Source organism: Lagopus leucura, unplaced genomic scaffold, assembly GCF_019238085.1.
Source record: "Lagopus leucura isolate 7727_CA_CO unplaced genomic scaffold, USGS_WTPT01 Super-Scaffold_100021, whole genome shotgun sequence".
Taxonomy (NCBI): domain Eukaryota; kingdom Metazoa; phylum Chordata; class Aves; order Galliformes; family Phasianidae; genus Lagopus; species Lagopus leucura.
Genome location: NW_024962274.1, coordinates 2,762,409 through 2,785,705, shown reverse-complemented (window position 1 = coordinate 2,785,705; position 23,297 = coordinate 2,762,409). Strand labels below are relative to the sequence as shown.

Below are 23,297 nucleotides of genomic sequence, written 5' to 3'. Positions count from 1 at the left end.
CCAGAACTTGAATTTTCTCCAAGGAACATGAGGGAATCACAGCTGGACGGGCTGGTTGCTAAGAGTAGAACAACAGCAAAGCCTATTGTCCTTCTCATTTGGACACGCTCCCTAGTCCCCAGTAATTCTATAATCTCTTGAGGAGACATATTCACCTCTTGCCCACCCCTGAAATATGCATGCCAGCAGCACTTGCTGCACTATCAGAGCTATGACTAGGATTCCTGCTCTGACAAATGCTTATCAGATCTAATTTTTGTTTTCCCCAGTGTCTTCGAGTGAGTTTTATTTCAAGGTATCCCCTCAATCTCAAAACCCCAACAACAGAATGAAAGGAGGAGGGATGAATGTTACCTGTTTACCCCACGGAGAGGGAGGAGCTCCATTCTTCAAACAAAAGCAGAGTTAGAAAGAAGGTGTGTGCTTAGAACACTTCCTCAATGCGGACATTCAAGCCACACAACACTGAAGACTTGTCCCGAGGGTGCTGCACAAAGTCTCCAGAAGGTCATTTCATGGGGGAAAATCCTGCTAAGAGCCATTATGCACTGCTTAACCAGGGAGAGGAGAATGAAATGGTGAGTCGTTTTATCTTTGCCTAGGTCTTTCTCAATTCAAAGCAGCAGATGGCACGTGTTCTGCAATAAAATGATACAGTCTGTAATTTAATTATGAATGGTAGTATCTCCATAGCAGAAACATACAGTTATAAAGAGATATGTATGTATGTATATATATATACTTATTTATTTTTTAACTGAAAGAATACTAAGTTGGATATGTCCACTAGATGTAATTGATTTTTACCTCCAGCAGAAGATAACTTCACAGAATCTTAGAAGAAGCTGACAGAATACTGATGTAGTATTGTAAAACTAGCCACTGCTGGCCTTGTCCCAGCCTGAGGGTTGGCCTAGAGTAGCGTTCCTAAACATTTAACAGCTGAATCTCTAGGGTGAGCTCCATCTGGATGAGATGGGAATCTTGAATCTTCTCTAGAACTAAAAAAAAAATCAATGAAACACTTCTTATGTTTGAATAAATTGTTAGCTAAAGCAGTCTGTTGAATTAGCAACACTATTTTAGCCTGGGAACCTGTATTAAACTGGATTTCTAATTACAGAACTATGGTTTTTCCAGGGAGGAGAATGTTGTTGAGTGTGTTTCTGATAGAACAACACTGAATGTTGCTCCTGGCTTCAGAGGGAATGGGAACAAACCTCTAATGAAAGGGGTTCCAATTGCTAAGAATGAGATTCAGATATTAAATTCATTGTGAATCTTTACCGGTCTTTCAAGTCTAATCCTATTACCTGTTGCTACAGCAACAAGTTATTAGTAATAGGGTACCTGGTGATTGGGTTGCCAGAATTATGATATTTCACAGCCACTGTTCAGATTTCTTTCTCTTTAGTACCTACAAGCCATGTTTTCACCAAGGAAAAGGGTGCTTGAACTTGTTTCACTTTTGCACTTCATTTCTACTGAGCAGATGACTCTGCAGTTATAGGGAATTTTTCTTTTAACCGTAAGTAACAGACTTGCTGAATATTAGAGCAATAAGCCCTTGAGAACTGGCTTTGTATGACTGTAGATGCAGCTAAGAGCCTTTCATTGAATAATCGTGTTTTCTGCCAACTGAGCGGGTCTGACAGTCCAGTAATTCATTGCCCCTCCATAGACCCCTCACTCACAAGTTGAAACTCTTCTCTATTTGTTACTCTTCTGACTGTTAGGAGTTCCAAGAGAAAGGTATTGTCAACAGGCAGGGAAACAGTTTTACAATACACTAGAATTAATTAAAAATTATGGCACAGAGATGAGTCCTTTGTACAGCCTCTTTTGTAGGCAGTGTTATGTCCTATGAAATGACAAGAAACGCTTTGGAGTATTACAGACAGCTAATCTTAGCTTTGTTTTTCATCACCTGTAATTTTTGGGCTGCTGTGAACCTAGGTTATTTAACTGCATGTTATATATCAAGCCATAACAACCTGCCATGGAATACAGAAGGTGCAAATCTGTATATTTCAGGTGAGCATGTCTACATTAGTACAACTTCCTTGTGCAGTGAAATACAAGCCAACAGAAGTTGTTTTCTTCCTTACCAACATCAAACCAAGCTGACAGATGAGCTCTTATTGGTGACATCAACACCAGGATTTTTGTCAGCCCAGGAAGCATTGCTTGTCATAGCAAACATAGATTTCCTTGGGAGATCTTTGCAGTGTTGACCTAGCAAATCCTGAATAAGCTTGAAGGCTTTCCAAACACTAATAACACTAAGACACTAAGACATTCACGTGGCTAGACCAACCTGCTGAGAAACTTTCACGATACATGTGCCTGTTCCCACTTTTTCATACACATTGTGATTACCAGTGTTGTGGGTCAAATATTCACCTTTTTTTCTTTTTCGAGAAGGGAATATTTTGAAAATTCTTCAGAAGAACAAATCCTTATTGACCTATTTGATAAATGAGAAGTGGTTTTATTTATTCCATTGCTTTTTAAGCAAGGAATTATTTATTTACTAAATGTTTTTATGAATTCGTCAGAAGGCAGAAGGCACAGTCAGAAAACCAGCTGAATGTAACAGGAGGTTTTATTCTAGAGCAGAGCATTGAAAGGGGAGCTCTGGGACAAGTAAGGTTTGGAGGTTCGTTTGTTTCCCTGTTCAGTTTTTCATCAGAAAAACGTAGCCCAGGTAACGTGCTCCAGACACTTTCAAACCTTGGAAAAACCTTGCTTTACTTTGGCTTATGAAACCAGATACAAAACAGCAGTTAACATCTGTTGTTTATTCTTTCCCAGATCACTTCTTGTAGAGCTCCTGAACACCTACATTCAGAAATGCCATGTTCATCAAGAAACAAACCAACCTGAACCAACACTTAGGGCAGAATGTGCACTGTGTCAAAACAGCTTAAAAGTATCTATGTCAGGCAACTCCATTGTCAGAATCAGCAAGATTTAACAATACTGGATGACCTGAGAGCAAGGCCCTTTTTTCCCCCAGCTATTTTCCTTCTTTTCCTGTGTCCTAGTTTTCAAGATAGGGAATACTGATGCTTTCTTGACTTTGAAAAATATCTTGAAATCTAGAGGATTAAACTGTTTTGTTTTGTTTTGTTTTGTTTTGTTTTGTTTTGTTTTGTTTTGTTTTGTTTGAGGGAAAAACAAACGCCTGAAAACACGCAGGTGTAGGTAGAACTCAGATGTTGATATATAGATGCCTTTTTCTCTAGGCAGAGAAAGACAGAATCTGCCTTAGCTCTGTGGATTCTGTTTGCTCTGTTTGCTCACTGTTTCTGTTTGCTTGCTGTTCCGTGAATGCCCTGCAGTGTACAGGGATTAATTGTTTGTTGTGTATTTTTATTTAAGCCCTTTTGGTTGTTGGTTTGCATAAACTAGGAAGTCTCATTTCAAAAATACAAGAAATTGGACAGATGCATCTTGGCACATGACTCACCCCAATGTTGCCATTGTGAAAGAGGACACCATTATCCCTCCAAACACATTGCTTTGGTGGGTGGACCTCTTGGTTAATTTGACATGTAAGGCTTGGGGAATCATTCGGCATTTCTGAAAAGAAGAACACTGCCAACAGAGGATGAGCCCAGATGACTGCCAATCACATACTAGGTGCCCACCCTCACCCTTTTTAATTGTACTACCTACAGCTTTATTGACCTCTCAGACTTTGGGTGTAAGGCACAAAAGATGGAAATTAAAGGAATGAATCACTCACAGAAGCAAGATGCACATGGCAGCAATCTCATTCTTCCCCACCCTGATATACAGGCCCATCCCAATTTGGAAAGATTATTCTAGTTATTTCAGGTCCAGCTATTTACTGCAGGAAATCTGAAGGCACGCTCTTTTAACAGTTCTTCCCTTAGGCATCTCTATCTACTTGGGAGTTTCTTTACCTTGCTGACAGGCTGTGATGTCTGGAGACAGGCATCTGCATCTTGCTAGTAACTGCGAGTTTGCATCATTGTATGTACTATTCTGTGTGCTGGTGTTGACACTAATTTTGTAACCTTTTTGTTGAGAATACAACTAGACAGAAGTGCATGGAAAGCCTTTTACCTGTCTGTTGGAGCAATTAGTGAATACTAATAGCACGACTGCTACACCAACCACCTTAAAATGGTGTTGCCTATCTGCTGGCCTGCATGAAGTTCCTTCTATCTGCAGCTATGCTGCTCAGAGACTATAGAAACCTCTGAAAATGCTGAGCATGTGCATCTCAAGGTGGTATAAACATGTCCTGTGCAATGCAAGCCACTTATTTGCATAGCCTCCCATACTTCTTTCCACAGTTGCCATTTTCTTCTGTTTAGAAGCCCTATGGAGACCACCTAGGTGAATGGAGTCCATCTTCTGGGGAATGACAGAGTGCAGGCAGGTCGTTCCCAGCGGAAGCACAGGGTAGGGCCTGCGTTTCGCATAATAAGCAAAGGCACCAGCACAGAACCAGGAATTATGTATTACTCATCCTTTCAATTACATTATCTTTTCTTCTCCCCTTGTGAATGGATCTTGCAATATCTGTAGCTGCAGATATCTGATCTTGAGAAGCAGATTGCACAATTGCTGCAGATATACTAAGAAGAAGGAGATTGAGGAATCTTAACCCTTACGTTAGCAAATTCCCTTGGTCATCTGATGTAATTGCGGCTGTTCTATCTTTCACTTAGATCAGGACTCGGTCTGCTTTGTAAAGTCACTTTGTACACTTTGTTTCACCTTTACCCAACCTCTGATAGCACCACAGAGAGAGATTTTGGCCATGCTACCATGACCTGGCAGTTCTTAAACTATAATGCTGACAGTCATCCCTTTGAAGTTTTGGGCAGGTCACCTTGCCTCATTGTAACAATTTCCCCAGCTTTAAAAAGGAGTAATGATACCTACTCATACAGCTACAGAGAGTAGCTTCCTTTTGCCCTCTGAACATGTAAAGCATTGTGCAAGTGTTCATTAGCTGTTCCTAATAACAGTTATTATTATTTTGGGATGTTAGGACAGTAGCATATTGGCAAGGTCCCAAATCCCCACACTGAAGCTGTTGTGGAAGGTGGTAACAGCCCTACAAATACAGTGCCAAGTTTTACAATGCAGCTCCAGCAAGTCTCACCCAGAGATCTTAAGAAAAGCTGAGCAAGCAAGCTTGGCTTCCTGTCTTAAGGCGTAAGTGTTAGGACCTTTATATTTCGATATCATTTCAAATCATTCTTACTTTTTCATCCACAGAATCACAACTAAATAAATCTGTGTTAGAAGTTCGGACAGACTACAGGAATACAGATTTTGTGTGGGTGGATGCAAACTATGCAGAAAGCAAAATGATTTTCTGGTCATATACTATAAAGAAGCAAAATGAAAGTTCTACAACTTTGTGGGTTTTTGGTTTGTTTATTTTCCCCACAGTACCATACCAAACAGTATCTACAGAAGAGCAGTGGATGATGGGAACCTGTATTATTCCAGATGTAAGAATGATTCTTTCCTTGTCTTTGCTGTGCAGGAAATTTTTGGCTACAAAACCCAGTGCTGCCGGAGGGCTCTGTGCATTGCTGGGTACATCTTGTCCTGTGGGGCTCTCCTGCTGCTGTTCTACTGGAAACCAGAATGGGATGTGTGGGCAAACTGTGTCCCCTGCAGCTTGGAAGAAGCAGACGTTGTGTTGCTTAGAACAACTGTAGGTGCCTACTTTAATCCTTAAATTAGTCCCTTAAATGTAGTTAATTGGAAGGTGAGTTAATTGGAATGAATCCAGTAAGCTGAAATCTCATGTTGCTGATGCGTTGCAGTAATATCTTATATTTGCTATAACTGAGTTACAGAACTCTCAACTATTACACCAACTGCATGTAAGATGATGATTGGAATGAAGGTTAAGAGCTGATCAGGCAATGAACTGAAAGACTGTGATGAAAAATCTGTAATATCTGTGATTTCATGCCTGCATTCTTTGCTCTCAAGCCTTCCAGCTCCCTTCCACCATCCATTTTCTACACTGCAAATGCGTTCTCAAGATACCAAAGCATCAATCTTTCTCCATGTCCATTAAGATGATAATCCTGCAGAGAATGCTTTCAGAGCTGTTATATTTGGCTGGTAGTTCTTCTATTCGTTGAGGACTGCGCTGAAGCTCTGCAGCATACCTTGATTTCATTTCACGGAAACTACTGCAAAACTGAAAGAAGCAAATTGAAACTTGATTTTGAATCCTAGATGAATACTCCAGAAGCTGGCAGGGCTTGTTTGTTTCCAGAAGTTTGATTTCTTTTTTTGCTTTAAAGATTCCTGAATAATGACATGTGCTATTACAAACTGTGCCACCATTGTGTCTAAGCTACCTTCTTAAATGCATTTTGCAGCTGGAATGCTGGGCTTTGGAAATCACAGATCTGCCTGTTTTATGTGTAAACTGCAACCTAATATGCCAGAGGGGAGATTGAAAAAAACTTTTTTTTAATTTTATTTTTAAGAAGCATATTAGGTTTAATCTTGCTTTTTAATCTTCAGTTTGGTTTGCATTTTTAATTGCCCACTCTCGTGTGCCATTTTAAATGGATTTACTATGCCAAGCACTTTTCAGATAAATGGGTTTTAAAATGATCCTTTGTGTAATTAAACAAGAATTGAATCATATTGTAAATTCTTCTTGTCAGTAAGCTCTCTGAAAATATGCTCTGGGCATTTGCAATTGCAAATTTCTTTCTTGTGTTCCTTACTTGAAAACGACAGGTATTTTTTGCTACGTTCTTTATGATCATGTTAGTTCTCGAATATGATGGCTACTGCTAATGAGAATACAAGTAATCTTGTCAGCTTGATCCTGAGAGTTCTCTTGTGCCTTACATAAAACCTTCATTCATAATTTATCATCATTTCTGCAATGGCAATTCAAGAGCTTATTAACTCACTTTTGTTATTGAAGTTTGTCTGACTTTAATTTAAATAATGAGCACCTGTGTTATTGATTACTTCCCATCTCAGTCTACATCCCAATGAATACTAATTCTGAAATTTAAATAGAAGATAAATATCAGAAAATAAATGATATTTGACTCAAAATATGGGTGTAAGGAGAGAAGTGCACAAATAATTAAGATATATTAACATTCTTTAAGATTTTCTTCTGAACCCTTAAATTATTCAAAAAGGTGCGTATTTGGTACAGAATCTTACATTTCTGTTGTCAGTTCCAAGGGAATTGTAACAACTTAGTTTCCAGAACCTGGCTAGCTGAGGTAATCAGCTTTCTCCATCTGCCCAACTTCTTACATACTGAATATTCTATATGAGTCAGTCGTATAGCTAGCTTTAATGCATGTGGTTCGGTGTTCACACCTGAGACTTAACGTGCTGGTGCTTATTACAGCAGTTGTTCAGATCTCTAAGACTGAACTACCAATGCTTGTTATCAGGCAGTTCCAATGTTGAACTTACTTCCTTACAAAAATAGCAAGAGCATGAGCTGAGTTTGTGGCAAAATCTTGTCTAAGAGTGTCGCGGTGCTACTGGAACATTTGTTCCAATGGAATGTTAACACAGGAATGACTATGAAAAGCATTAAACATCCATCTTGCAATGCACAACTACATGCTTTTTGATGTTTTCTTTACAGTACGATCACTACATCTCAGATTGTCCCATACTATTTGCCTGTTCATTGATCATGACCTAAGTGTTCACATTCCATCCTTATCAGCCAAGCAACAGACCTCTGCTCAGTGAATTACTTTGTAGTACTTGCATTTTGAAAGGACTGTGGTTCTGCTCCCATTCTGCTGATTTATCTATCAATCACAGGTGCTGGAAGGATTCTGTTGGATAGTTCTTTAAAAAAAGTTGAGCAATTCCCTAGAAAAGCCTACAGTAATCATTCACTTTATAGTGATAATGAGTTTGGTCTGATCTTGAGGGAAATTGTGCTGTTTTTGTATTTGTTTAGGATGAATTTCAGATTTATTCACGTAAGCATGTGACATGGATCTCTGTGTCTGGAATTATCAGAAGTAGGTTGGATTATCCAAGCACTGCTGAGGAAGATTCAATCTTCTACGAAGCCTTAATGAAGCCAAGTTTACAGGTAAGTCAGTTATTGCCTGCAGCATCTGGGAGATGTAGGAAATCTCAAAAGGGCTTTGTGGGGTGGAAGTGAGCTGTGAAACATACTCAGCTAAGAGACCTGCTGCTGCATGGACTTGTGCTTTAATGTGTATTTGTTGGAGTCTGGTCTTGATCTGTCCACTGTTCTTGCAAAAAGGTATCCTGACCTCTTACAATTCCAGAGCTTGGAGATGCCAGTGAGGCAGTGGAAGAAGGTAGAAGATTAATAGATCCAAGCAGATCATGTGATCCTCCATGATTTCAGTAAACACAATTAACTCAGTTTCAGAACAAGTAACAGATAGCATATAGACACTAGATCTTTGCACTTGGTAGCCCATAAAAGAGCTGTATGCCCTTCCAAGAAATAGATTTCTAACTTGTGAGCATTTATTTTTGTATCTATAATAATTTATTTCATGAGAAATTTTCATTACAAACATAAGTTCAGCTGAGCAAAGCTATTGCCTTTTTTGCTGTTTTGTGTGAGCATATCTTAACATACATACAAAATTTTAGTGCCAGCTACTTTAATCAGCTGGCACAGTATGAAAGTGAGGACTGATTTGTAACATTCTTCAGAGGATCGAATTAGCAACATAGAAAAAACAAAACAAAACAATACAGCCCCTAAATAATAGACCCTTTGAGCAACACTCACATGAGTCAAAACATCTAGGTAGGAGAGAAGAGATTTCAAGAAGCAAAAAGCAAACAGTTCAATATTTCACTAACAATTCAAAAGCCTTTACTTACATGTTGTCTATAAAGCCTTATTGCCTTTTAAGCTACTTAATTCCACAGAGTACTGTGTAATGCCCGAGAGCTACCCAAGGAATACTGCTGCAGCAAGTTGTCTCATTTCCCTGTCTGGTTTTTAGCATTTCAATATTGAAACTCCTTTACATGCACCTAGCTACAGACCTCTTGTTAGGTTAATGACTGGTTATAGCTCCATTTTGCATCAGGGTATGGGTTCACTATAAATTTAATTGTCTTAATTCCCTGGATAGGGAGAGTCTTCTAAAGCTGCTTTCTTATGTGCGTAGGTGCATTACTTTCTTCCAGCTGGTATGAAACACCATTATCTTTAACAGGCTTCATAATTATTGCACAGGGCAGGACATTCTCCTTTGCATGTCATAAATGATAGCAAGCATTCCTCACAGATAACAGCTCTGCAAGGGCTAAGCATTAACAGTGTCTCAGAAGCCTTCCTGAAAGAGCCTTTCTCATCCATTGGAATGTCTGAGCAGGCCTGTGAGAATCGTTGTTTGCTGTGCTGCAGCTCTTGCTGCCTCTGCTTTATTTTGCAGGTGAAAAGTATCCAAGTACAAAAAATCCGCTATCTCTGGAATATCTATGCAAAGCAGTTCCAGAAAGTTGGGTGAGTTCCATAGAATGATTACACAAGATTCCGAGGAAGTCAAACATTTTGGGACTGATGTCTTGAGGAAAACATACTATTTATATTTTAGAGCCCTAGAAGACTACCACACTTGTTCAGCTATACACACCAAATTTGGTTCTGGTCTTACCTGCAATGAACAGAGTCTCAGGTATGTATGAGCACACTCATAAAACACTCTGAGTACTCAGCATATGGATTTCAAAGAGATTAAAATTCATTGTTCTTGGTGCACTGTTCTTGAGCTTCTTTTGCATACATTAATATGCACATAATTTTAGATGAAGTGGCCATGCTTGAAAAATTGAATTAAAAATGCTAGTATGTTGTGTGTTCCTTGTCAAGGGTTTGAAATGCCTTTGAGTATTCATCACTGTTACTCTTCTCAATCAAGAAATAACTATGCTTTGTAACTAACTCTGAGCTGTTCTTGCTCGGAGTAGCAGAAAGGCTTCGGGGGATGGTGTAGATAAGTTGTTTGTGTGCTTCTTCAGTGGGACTCCATGTAGTTGTATTGAACTTGTGTTGAATTGGCTGTGTTACATTTCTTGGCTCTTGGTTTGAGTTGATTTCACTGGTAAATTCATCTTTTCTGACATAAGCACTGTAAAGGATATTTTTTAAACTTTTTTTTTCTTGGAGAAACATCCTCACAGATTTTAAATTGGGATTAATACAAGCCTTTGGGACTATTAGCAGCTGCAGCTTCTTGAGATATAGTCACAACTTTACCTGTAAATGATGTATCTTTATCCCATACAGGAGAGTGATATGTGGGCCAAACACTATTGATGTTCCAGTGATCCCTATTTGGAAACTACTCATCAAAGAGGTTCAGCATTTCTGTCAATTTTACTCTTAAGGCTATTTTGGAAGGCAGAGTATACACGTAGAATATGATGGACTCTGTGTCTTGTTAGTTTCTCAGTTCTCACCTACCAAGCACCCAATTTTTTCAAATCCTATTTGTGAAATCATCATAAATTCATTTCTTCTCCATTGTTCTGTATGCACTACCCCCACACTTGTGTAGCAGCTTACTGTTTGCTTGTGTCTGTGTCCTGGGAGCTCATTCTGTTGGCCTTATAAGGGTCAGTGAATGTTTACAAGCTGCATTGGAAATCAAATCTTCCAGGTAAAGGCTATCTCTGAATCAGCAGAGATGACATGAACAGCACTAGCTGGCATATGCCTGTAGCTACACAGCAATGTGTAAAGTGCCAGTATACTTTTTTGACTACAACTGGATACATGCATGGCCTAAGCAGAGTGTTTGTGGTGATGTATTACTCACAGTGTGCAAGCACCCTGCTCACTTCACAGCCTGATCTCAGCTTCTTGTAAAGAACAAAGCAAAACAAAGATTGGGTTGATTGGATTGAGCCATTCATATGGCAAATAATATCCCTATTGTCCCTGATTATTTGGCACTTTTGTTCCATGGAGATGGGCCAGATTGATTAGGCTGGGCCACTGCTCACAAAATCAGAAAGACTGTGGGGAGAGATAACAATTCATTCCATAGCTTTTATTTCAACCTATTTCTAACAAGATGTGCTGTCTGGGAATACTGGAGCCATCTAGATATGGCCAAGTCTTGAGTAATTCTTTCTCTCCAAACAGGTCTTAAATCCTTTTTACGTATTCCAGTTGTTCAGTGTGTGTCTGTGGTTTGCTGAAGACTACATGGAGTATGCTGCTGCCATCATAGTCATGTCTCTCCTCTCAATTTCTTTGACTGTATATGATCTTAGGCAGGTAGGTGAGACATCCCACCTTTCTCCACAAGGAGGTCTTATTTCTAGTATCTAGGAAAGCCCAGGATGTTGCAACAAGCACATGTACTGGGCTCTGAGAGTTACTCAAAGCTTTAGCCGGTGCAGTGGCTTGGCCTCCTAGTCATAATAAGCTCTGTGTGGTACTTTAACCACATCCTCCCTTCCCCATTCCAGTGCTTTGCTTTGTAACCTTTTGTTGCATCGTCTCCACAATTAAGGTGGGGAGCTTCTTTTTCTGTATGATTGTACAGTTCCTGGCAGGGACAGACCCCAGTTTATGAAGGCTCTCATAACCACAAATAACAGAAGGGAATAGTTAGTGGATGAATTGCATCACATAAGATGTAACACTTTTCTATGTTCGCCTTTAATTTATAGCAATCGGTTAAACTGCAAAGACTGGTTGAGTCTCATAACAACATCATGGTCACTGTCTGCAGGAATAAGGAAGGTAACTTGTGTATACTTCTTTCCTTAATGCATTTCATTTCAGAAGCTACTTATATTGAATCTGAGAATGCATAGCATCAAATTCCTTCCAGAGCAGTTGCCTCTATTGTCTGTAAGCTTTTTTAACTACCATTTGCAGATTGGTTTGGTTTTACCCAGAAGTATGTTGTGGCACATCAATCATATTCATGGTTGTATGAGCACAGTCTTACCAAAAAATAAAAAAAAAAAAAAAAAATTACCAAGAAGAACAATGTCATTTTTCTTAAAGTAGTGCTGGTGAAGCCAACCACATAACAATTTAATGAGTATGAGTCCACCTAATTGTTGCTTTCAAAGTCTGTTCATCGTCATGGTATTTGTAGAATTCAAAAAAAGGGAGTCAAACTAAGAAATGTAGATCTAAACTTCTTCAGTCAGGTCAGTACACTGGAGTAATAATTGTTAGTTGAGATAAAGTATTCTGCAATTTGAACTGATACCGAGACTTTTCTTGATAAGGGATATTGTATTCTTAGGTCCTACTTGCCCTCCTTTTTTATCAGCTTTTATAAAGAAGTAATAATGATATATTCAGCTTCCTTGTATTCTTACCCTTAACAGGGAGAAATATGTGAAGCACAAAGATTTCATTGCATGTCACCTACAGGTTTCCAAGAGCTGGAATCACATCATCTTGTTCCTGGAGACATGATGGTTTTGAAGGAGGGCAAAGCCCTCTTGCCTTGTGATGCCATCTTGATCAGTGGCCAGTGCATTGTAAATGAAAGCATGCTGACAGGTACAGCTTGTTCCTTCCAGATTCACTGTTAAAACATCATCATGGTGTTTCAGCAAGTGGCACAGGACATACAGCATAATCATATATCTATCATCCTCATTGTGGGATAGTTCATAGTTAGCCTAGAAGGGCATTCTTTGGAAAGTTTGCTATAAAAAGGACTGAATAGTAGCTAGCCCCAGTTTATTAAGTACCTGATGTGAAGCTACTTATTGGGAAGAGCTGTTCATTTTTTTTCTTTCTGGGGTGCAACATTTAGGAAGCGATCCTCTAACTAGAAAGGGAAGTGGAATGAGTGGGGCAGGAGAAGAAACAGTAGTTATGGAACAAAGCTGTTCCCACACAGAGCACAGAGTCCATTTGGTCTGTAGGGATTTTTCTCATTCACTGAATATTTCATCATAATCGCTGCAATGTCTCTAACCAGGAGAAGTGTCTGTGCAGCTCTACATTGAATTAATCCCCTTCTCATGTGATAGTAGTGGGGGGGACATGAAGTGGGTGAATTCATTGTAGAAAAAGGATTTTTGGAGCAGATGTTCGTGTTTCTGTTTCTCATCTTTAAATTTGGTCTAAGTCTGAGCTGAACTCAAACCAACCATTCTGAAATCTCATGTAATTGAGAAATTCAGAAGCTCCTTTTATTTAGAAAGCCTCAGCGACCAGATATTCAGTGAAAGTATTTCTGCTGCTTTACCTGAGCGTACCTGCTCTGACATACACAGGATACTTAACTGGCTCTCAAGCAGGAATCAGGTAATGCCACATTCAATCTGCCTGAGGTAATAGTGTAGTGACCTGCACACAAAGTTCAAGCTATGTGAACAACTTGTGGCTATCAATTGGAGTCATACAATACCACTTAAAGTTTCTGTTCAGGTTTCTGTATATACTGCTGTAGTTCAGAGTCCTTGGACTGTTTTCAGTTCTCAGACATACAAGGAGCTGTTGTGCAAGAAGCTGCTGTACCAGTGCAAAGGGGAGTTTTTCTCTGGCAGAATCTGTTCTTTTCTGCTAGGCTCTAACTCCTATTCATTTTGAAGATGTAATGATATCAATTTAACATCCCTCTACACTGGTTTCTCTAAGAAGTACCTTTACTTTCTGTCTAGATACTTTACTGTCAGCAGGTTGATTTTAAGGCATACTGCAGTTTTCCTCATCTGAGTTCATCTTTCCTAGGAGAAAGTATTCCAGTTACAAAGACCCAGTTACCCCAAGCTGATAACCTGAAGCCCTGGAGAGTTCACTGTGCAGAGGATTACAAAAAACACATCCTCTTCTGTGGAACAGAGGTCATACAGACCAAGGGAGATGACAGAGGAGTAGTGAAAGCTGTAGTGCTGCAGACTGGTCAGTCAGCACATCGGTTTGTTTTTCCTTTCATGCTTTTTCTTATTGCAACATGACTTAGAGGTCTCCAGAGTCTGAATTAAAGTTCTCTGGTGTACCTTACACTAAAGGAATTAATCAAAGTTCACAATCAATATCCCCATCTGGACTAAACTATTATGCATACCAGATATGCTAGATATGCAGATATGATATGTTTGGCATACCTCTTAAAAAACCCACTAGCATATGATTAAAAAGAACAATTTCTCTTTGCTTTGAGCTTTGCTTTTTTGTTGAAAAAAATCTGCTTAAGACAGTTCTTTTTCTATATTCTGTATATTATCTCACATACTATAAAATGAAAGATCTTGGCCTTCTTTCATAAGTTATTTCAATTCTATTTCAAAGCCTTCTATTTTTTTCTTAGAGAACTTTTGGAAGTGACTTCCCCATGTAATGATCTTAATTTATCTTTTCAGGTTTCAATACAGCCAAAGGAGATCTGGTGAGGTCCATTCTCTACCCTAAACCAGTGAACTTCAAGTTGTACAGAGATGCCCTCCGGTTCCTGATGTGCCTCATAGCATTTGCAACCATTGGAATGATCTACACAGTGTGTGTATTTGCACTCAATGGGGTGAGTTACTAAATGCAGGAGAAATAGTCATACGCACCTTCAAGAGTCTTGAAACTTCAGTGGTTTCCTATGCACTTTTATATGACAAGTATGATTTTAGAATTCTCTTTGCCTTAGTGTGTGTGGCCATTTTGCAATGAAATTATATTTGTGACACCATAAAATCTTAGATATTCAATTCCAAGGTGTCCAAACCCACTGTGTCACCATTTTCATTTCCCCAGAGTTCCTAGCATATCTGGTATGAGCACTTTACACACACGCACCCCTTCAGCCACTTTTCTCCCTTCTGCTTCTTGCAGAGCCCTAAACAATACAGGTACAGACACAGATCCTCAAATTTTACTGACACTATAAAAAACTCCCTATTTTCTTCTGCCCCTTTTGTCTTATCCTTGTATAGTTATTTGTGTGGTGGGGGAACCTCCACTTAGTTATTGCTATGTAAGTATAGCTTTTGGGAAATAACTTTTGAAAAGCCATGTATCAGTTAAGTCACTCACCCACATCTCCACTTATTTTTTTTCCAGAGTTCGTTAGGTTTATTAGGCATGAATTTGCTCTGTGGTATCTGCTTTGCCAAGTTTCTTCTTTTATTTTTCTTCTTAAACAGCCCTCCTCCCTTGTTGCAATACATGAAATGCATGCTGATGTTATCATGGTAATTGAAAACAGTATCAAAATGGAACTTCTGTGGTCTGAAATAGAATCAAAGAAGGGAGAACGAAAAACTGATGAAAATTCAGTGTGTCAAAACCAGCATGGCAGCATGGTTTGTGGTCAAATCTCCAGGCTTAGAAGTGGTAAAAACAGAACTCTAGTGATGGCTTTCAGATCCATCCAAACTGCAGATTGGCTTTAGTTTGCAGTGCCCCTGTCCTAGGACCCAATTTGAAATGCATTCAATCCTTTAGTAGTGATAATGACTGCCAAGAATAAGAATGCCAACATTCAGTGTACATGTAGCTATCTTTACACCAACTTCTTAACTTTTTAATTAGAGATTACTTTTAGAAGTGTAACTTTTATTTCTATGTGTTTTCCTTCACATAAAGGACATCCTGTTTAGCATTTTCCCATATGTCTAATCTGTCACCCTGATATGAAGCCCAGAGCTACATTTGTAGGATTTGTAGCTACATTGTTGGATGAATGCTCATGGCAGTAGCAGATTCTTTTGTGCTTCATGATAGTGAGCTACACTCCACTGAAGGTGTAATAACCTATCCTGGCATGTTTGAGCTCATTCATGTGCTTTGCAGGTTTGTTGGTACAGAGAAGGCTCTTTAGCAGTGGTGTAGCCTTAGGCCCTTTGGTTAAATCAAAGCAATTCATTTTTTACCACAGACAAAAAAAAAAAAAAAACTAACAGCATGAAGCATCTACCATGCAGAGGAGGAGAGATAAAGAGGGCTATTCTCAGGTAATCCAAACAGGACATCATCTTGCTGATAACTGCCTTTGGTTTTACATCAGGAGGAGGCAGGAGAAGTAGTGAAGAAAGCATTGGACGTTATCACTATTGCTGTCCCCCCAGCCCTACCAGCTGCCTTGACAACAGGAATCATTTACACCCAGAGGAGGCTGAAGAAAAAGGGCATCTTCTGCATCAGCCCACAAAGAATCAATATGTGTGGACAGCTGAACCTCATCTGCTTTGACAAAGTAACTCCTCTGTACTAGTCACTCCTGCACTTGCAATGGGAGCAATGCTTGGGGTGGGAGAATGTGGTCAAGCATTTCCATTGTATTTTAGAAACACATGGACCAGTCTTTCATCCTTACGTTTGTCTGAATGTACATTGTTGTATGTTGTTGTTTTTTGTTTTGAACCTAGGAAGTATCTGGTAGTACTTTTTCTCTGCACTGTACTGACATTTTCTAAACAGCAGCTTCTTGAAATATGTCTTACTTTTTATTCCTCATGTAAATCTAAATGTGCAAAGTTAATTTAAACGTATATTCTAATGTAGACTGGCACCTTAACAGAAGATGGCCTGGATCTCTGGGGCTTGCTGCCCTCTGAAGGAAACTGGTAAGGCTCTTTGTTGACTAATGGGATTTAAATTTGTGGGATAGTGACCAGACACTCCTCCAACACATACAAACAAATCTGAAAAACATGTTCATGTCAAAACTAATGAAAATTTCCCCTTGTTTAGATATCTACTGGAATTCCTGTATTGTTTGGAGAATATGTTTTTTGTCTCATTCCAGGTCCTGTGCACCTGCAGGCAGGGAATTCTGCCTAGGTTAGATTTCAGAGTAGCAGGAGTGCCCTCACCATTTACAACAGGAAATTACCGTAACTCATGAGACTACAGTGCCAATATTTCTGCCCATTTACATTTCCAGAACTGTGAATGCACAAAGATGCCCAGGCTTGTATCAGCCTCCCAGTTTGAATCCTTGCAAAATCCCCAAGTAACATATTTCATAATCTGATGTATATCCCAATGGACTATTAAATGCATAGAATACACTTATTCTGAGTATGTGTATTCCATCCAAGGATGTGCACAAGAAATAGCTCCTGGGAGAGGACAAATCTACAGAAACACGCTTGATGCCTGGCCACAGGATGAGACTTTAACAGTCACATTAACAGTCTCCTTACATAGAATCATATAGTTTGGAAAAGACCTCTAAGATCATCTAGCCCAACCATCCACCCACGAGAAACTTTGCCCTCTAGCCCATGTTTCTTAGTACCATACCTCCACATTTCTTAAACACCTCCAGGAATGCTGACTCCATCACCTCCCCGGGCAGCCTCTGCCAGTTCGTCACCACTCTCCAGAAGAATTTTTTCCTAACATCTCACTTGAACCTTTCCTGCCACTTCCTCTCATCCTATTAACTTACGACATTTTTTTCTGTTAGACATATGCGTTTGGTGTTTCCAGATTGTTTTCATAGTTTCTTCTGTGTTAGCTTTCAGGATGTTCACAGGTTCCCTGCAGACCACAGCCTGCCTTGGGGCCCAGCGTTCAGTGCAATGGTTGTTTGCCATTCATTAATTGTTCTGGAGGGCAGGATCCAAGGAGACCCACTGGATGTGAAAATGTTTGAGGCAACTAATTGGGTAAATTGTGATTTGTTGTTATGCAAATAATGATATAAAGTTTTGATATTTTCTTGCAAAGGAGAAACATCCCAAAGCCTTCCATGCAAACAGTCACTGTCTGAACATAAGTAAAACAGCCAGAAGGGATACCACATTCTTAGGCTTTTAGAGAAATGCTCTTTCTGTCCAAAGCTTCCAAACTGGAGTACATTGAGTATTCAGAGCATTTGGCTGAGTGGTGGATATCATACAAATCCTATTGAGGTGTCAACTCTGACTGTGGCTACTACCGGATGGCAAGAAGCCCTAGCTATAACTTGTATACAGATGTGGACTGGCATGCAACTATTTCTGCCACTTTGAACTGGCCACAAAAATTCAATGTTTGGTAGAGCTTTGTCATTCTGGAGATGTTTCATATGAGCATGGGATTTCAAACCTAAGGATGATAGAAGGCCTCGCATGTGGGAAATACTACTACACTTGCAGAGTAATGAGAACAGAACAAAACTAATAGATATCAAAGCACTCTGCTTTCATTCCCTTTATGCCCTATTATGTACAGATGCTGTTAGTGGCCCTTCTTAGCATCTGATTAATTGAGGAATATTGAGCATTTACAAAAAAAATGAGAGACTGCAATTCTGAGATAGGTAAGAGAATTAGGACCAATAGTTATCTAGTGAAAGATACAGCCACAAGCTGTTGCTGGTACAAGGCAAGATTCAGGGCCAGGTTAGCTAATTATGTGGGTGACAACATCCATACTTAAGGCCTGTCTGTTTTTATCTGCAAAATACATAAGATGCCCAAGTTTCAAGGAAAAAAAACTATCCAGTAATGACAGGAGTTAGAAAGTATTTTTTTTTCCCCAGGGGCATCAATTCACCACTTCAGACTTAGGCAGAAAAAATTACCTGAAAGAAGAATAATTTCATGCCCTTTGGCAGCATAAAATATTCTCAGAGTCACACTGTGATGATTAAAAAACAGCTGACTCATGGAAGACATCAAGAGTAGAAAATGATGCTTCCTACATTAAAAAACTTATTAGATTTCTACTGAGGCTAAAGTTAAGAAAAAATGCTTTTGTGCATTTGAATGTATTGTGATGGACAAAGGATTAGTCTGGGAGATAGCACAGCCTATTTGCCATGCGAGAGTACAGCAGTATCTTCATGAAGCTGATGAACAACTGAATTTGTTTGCCAAGGAAGCAGTGAGTTCTCTCTACTGGAGTTTCTTAGTGTGAGGGCAGTAATGACTAAGATACCTCGTTTTGAGGGAACAAAATGCACCAAGTGATCCACTGAGCTTCTTTCAGCTATACTGATGTTGTAACCTCAAATACTTTTGTCTTTCAAAACACAGGTGATAGATGATTCCAGTGGACACCAGACTGAAGGTCAAAGATCTACACATGCCACAGTTATTAGACCTGGACTTAAAGCCAACTGTGTAAGCTATCTGCAAGGTTCACATCTGTTAGTTAAACTGTTAACGTGAGAGTTACCTCTTAATAGAGAAATGTTTGATTGTTCTAGTCCAAGACAACTCTTCCACACTTGTTCTCACTTGGATTGCATGCAGGGAGATCATCATACTCTTTGTGATGAAAAAATAGTTGCCAGAGGGAGCTTGCTGCTCAGAACAGAAAAAGGATGTGAGCAGGGGATTGCTAGATAGCAGACTGTCCAGCCCAACAATTTACCTCCCCTGGTGGCTCCAGACTCAGTTCAGGATGAGCCAAGTGGCGATCATCTCTAGAGTGCTTGGGGCTGCAGGTGACTCCAGAAGCTGATCAGATTTCTGCTGGTGTGAAAGCTTTCAAATATCTCGCAAAGGAAAAACAGACTAGTATAAAATGTAGCAGTCTTGTTAAACAAATAGGACTGGTGAGTTCTTTTCAGTGAATTGTATCAAATAGCCTGCTAAAAACTGTCAGAGAACTCCACATTGCTTGAACAAAATATCGCTGTGCAAATTTCATGAGTCCGTTCTGCCCCACTATGAAAAAAAAAATAAATCAGTGCATTACATATTGTTATCTTCTCAGCACGGCTCAGGGGACTCAACTGCTTTGGCTTGAGCTTAAGATCTTTGCAGTATCTAATCCCTTTACTTCTCTCCTAGGCCCCTGTGGAAGGAATTACCATTTTACACCAGTTTCCATTTTCTTCAGCTTTGCAGAGAATGTCTGTCATTGCTCAGGAAATTGGTGGGGAAAAACAGGCCTTCACAAAAGGTGCTCCAGAAATGGTAGCTGTGTTGTGCAGAGCAGAAACAGGTAACCAACATTTTAAATGCTTCCTAGAAACACATAGATATGAGTTTGGTAATGCATTGTAGTGTAAGGTCCTAATGAGATTTCTGAGTCTAAGCACTTTCATCTCAGCCTGAAATGTTGATCGTGCTTCCAGTCTAAGGCTAACTTTTCATACAGCCCTTCTCAGCAAAGAAGTACTGCTTGCAGACAGAAGTACCAATTATTGTACAAGGCATTCAGTTTCTACTACAATTAGTATTTGAGTTATCCACTATGTACCAGAAAACATTTTATTTTCTCTTCAAGCCTTGAGTGAACAGCTGGAAGAGCACAGCTCCTTTACAATAAACTAGAGTAAGATAAATCTATGCAGAATAGTTTAAGATCCTCAGTGGAGATTGGCAGAGGATTGGCAATGATTTTCTTATTGAACAAAATTCATTGTAGCAGCTCTCCTTCATGCCCAAGGCCTATTAGAACTCTAAGTATACATCTCCTCTAAGACAAATGCTTTAGAGAAGTTTCCTAAGACCATCCCTCTTCTATAAAACAAACAGCCAAATGTTATGATGAGCTGTCTTTTCCTGTTTTGGACAGTCCCATTGAACTTTGAAAGCAAGCTTCTGTTCTACACAGCACAAGGCTTTAGGGTGATTGGACTGGCATATAAATCTCTACAGTTGGCAAAGCAATCTACTGATCTAACAAGGTAAGCAACAAATAGCTTCTTATCAGCCACATTCAGCCATAAGCCTCACATTATATCATTACCCCAAGGCCTTTACCAAGACCAGGGCTGTAGCATAGGTGGGCTTGCTAGATGCAGGCTAAAGAGAATCTGTTTAAATCTGGATATGGGTCTGAGAGTGGGTAGAGTGGATATTGCTACCCAATACCTGTAGCACATACCTATAATCTTTACGTGTTTCTTAGCAATGGATCAACACATGATTCAACTCTAGCAAAAACTGCAGTTTAGTAAACTCCTACCTCAGCCCATAATTTCTACCACTCTCCATTATATTTATCAAGGATTTCAGTCAAATGTGTTTGTTTGTTTTTTAAGTTTTTATCCTGGCTTCTTGGTTAAGCAAAGGCAGCAGATGACCCCCATTACACTACCTATTCTCTAACCCAGAGAAAGTCAGCAGAATATCTTCTCCTGTAATCTTGGTCTGTGCCTTCTTTAGCATTACAGCTTTGGTTTTCTTTAACTTCTAGAAAAGCCAGAAAACCCTTCTGCTATTCTCATGGAATTAGTTTTCCCACCAATCTCACTGAAGTATGCCCGCACATGAGTCCATAGGCTCTTAGAAATACCCTCTTGTTCTTGCCTGTGATACTCCTGAAACATCACTTGTGAAACAGTTGCAATTACTTTGCACATTTGTTGCCCTGTTTACTATAAGCAGGTCCTAATTCAGATGAAGTTCACTTGCTCTTTCACAGGGTTTTTTACTTTGCTGAGAGGGCTCAGTGGCATGGAGGCAAAGAGCAAACTGTTCTTTAGCTTCTTGTCACAAGCATCATAACAAACCTATCCAACCCAGCAGGCAAACGTGTACAATATGGCCCAGATTTTGTAACTGTGTGTGCAGTTATATTTGGATGAAGTATACACTACCAGGAAAGAAAAAAGACAAGACACTGTTTCCCAAATTCTGTGCTCAACTGCAGTTGTAAAAGTGGCAGTAGCACAGGTGTAAAGAATAGGAAAAAAAGCAGAGTTGGAAAATCCCTGTGCACAAATAGAAAGCAATCCAACTTACCCTTCAGGCTTGATTTTTGTATGTGGAGAGGATAGCTCCAAAATGGTGTGGTCTTTTTTTTTCCTTTGGTAATAATTAAACAAACGTGATCTGAAAGCTGCCTATGTACTGAACTGTTTCTTCAGAAAAAGACAAACTGAAGATCCTCCATATTCAACTGACCCCTCTCACTGCTGGTGGAATGCAATCCCAGATGGTCTTGAAATAGCACCTCAAAAACCAGAAAGCCTCAGACTGTTAAAAACTAACAAGTTATTAACATCCTTTGAATTAGATTGGATGATTAACACTAACAAATGGCTATCAGCAAATTCAGTATAAATGCAAAGTAAGGGGAAAAAAAGGAATTAAATCTTCCCATCTTATCTTCACTTAAGGGAGGAGGTGGAATCTGATTTGACATTCCTGGGTCTACTGATAATGGAGAATCGACTGAAGAGAGATACAAAGCCTGTCCTGGAAGAGCTCAGTGCTGCCCACATCAGGAGCGTGATGGTCACAGGTATCAAAATGAGATGGATTGTTTTGACAGCTGATAGTGCAGACAGGGAATTCAGCCACGTGCGAGTGATCGAGCAGTCTGCTGCTTTGTCTCCAGCACCAGTAAGAAGGCACAGGCATTTGTGTCCTTCAGACAATTGCAGACCAAGAAGTACCTGTTCTGTAACAATCACTTGAGTTGAACCATGCAGGCTTATGTCTCTAACAATTTCACCAGGCAGTGTCAGATACCTGATAGTCTGTCCCTCTTGTACCAGAATCTTCTGATGCTTTCCAGTGAGCCCATTTGTTCTCTCTACTAAGTTTATCAGGTGACATGCATGAAAGCACGTCATGATGAAAACGGATCACTGATGCTAGAACAAATCACTGAGCCATGTGATATCTGCTAATTCATGCCTACAGATCCCTATTTATCACTTTTTTCCCTCTTGAAGAATTAGTTTGGATTTGGAAAGGATAAATCTCAGTTTTAATGTGATCTAAACACATTTTTCTGGAAATCACACAGATCTTCCTGGGCTTCACCCCTTCCCATATCAAACTCACATCCAAGCCGTCTAAGGGCAATTACTGTGAAGCAATGATACTCTCCCCCCCCCCCCCCCCCAATGCAAACACAGAAACTAGGAGCACATTCTGTAGTTATGTTTCTTCAAGCTTAGGCCAGATTAAATATGTATCTATTGAGACAGACCTCACTTGCAAAGTTCTCATCTTTATCTAAAGCCTCCTTATGCACTGATACTGCAATCTTATTGTCACCTGTGGATACATTTGAAATTTTTTTTCTAGGTGATAACATTCAGACAGCTGTAACTGTTGCAAAGAACGCTGGGATGATTCCTCCAACAAACAGAGTCATTCTTGTGGAAGCAAACAAAATACCTGGATCTTTTTCAGCATCTGTAACATGGAAACCACTAGAAGAAAATAAAACTGAAGATTATGGAAACCCGGTGAGAGTAAAATAAATGACGCAGCAGGAAAACAAACAGTGATGGAATGCTTGTAATAATGCAAAGTACTATCCTATAGCTTCCTTCCTAACATATTATCTTGTGAATGATATTTTGGCTAACTACTTGGATTAGGTTTGAGAACAGCTTCACAGTGTAACACATGGAAGATGTGCATGCAGCCCTCACACATAGCTGGTGCCATTTTCAAGCATG

General features: G+C 39.6%; 1 protein-coding gene across 1 annotated transcript in view; it reads left to right on the top strand.

Moving 5' to 3' along the window:
- Window positions 1-454: 454 nt before the first annotated feature.
- Window positions 455-23,297, top strand: part of LOC122184004 (probable cation-transporting ATPase 13A4) — a 32,952-nt gene continuing 10,109 nt past the window's right edge. Inside the window, exons 1-19 of the mRNA XM_042878517.1 lie at window positions 455-578; window positions 5,537-5,710; window positions 7,973-8,110; window positions 9,447-9,517; window positions 9,609-9,689; window positions 10,301-10,370; window positions 11,162-11,296; window positions 11,695-11,767; window positions 12,416-12,547; window positions 13,730-13,900; window positions 14,362-14,519; window positions 15,996-16,184; window positions 16,493-16,554; window positions 17,454-17,604; window positions 18,958-19,044; window positions 19,720-19,873; window positions 20,450-20,561; window positions 21,999-22,123; window positions 22,918-23,081. Of these exons, the coding sequence (XP_042734451.1) occupies window positions 516-578; window positions 5,537-5,710; window positions 7,973-8,110; window positions 9,447-9,517; window positions 9,609-9,689; window positions 10,301-10,370; window positions 11,162-11,296; window positions 11,695-11,767; window positions 12,416-12,547; window positions 13,730-13,900; window positions 14,362-14,519; window positions 15,996-16,184; window positions 16,493-16,554; window positions 17,454-17,604; window positions 18,958-19,044; window positions 19,720-19,873; window positions 20,450-20,561; window positions 21,999-22,123; window positions 22,918-23,081 (2,310 nt within the window). The 5' untranslated portion in view covers window positions 455-515. The remainder of the gene's footprint in view (window positions 579-5,536; window positions 5,711-7,972; window positions 8,111-9,446; window positions 9,518-9,608; window positions 9,690-10,300; window positions 10,371-11,161; window positions 11,297-11,694; window positions 11,768-12,415; window positions 12,548-13,729; window positions 13,901-14,361; window positions 14,520-15,995; window positions 16,185-16,492; window positions 16,555-17,453; window positions 17,605-18,957; window positions 19,045-19,719; window positions 19,874-20,449; window positions 20,562-21,998; window positions 22,124-22,917; window positions 23,082-23,297) is intronic.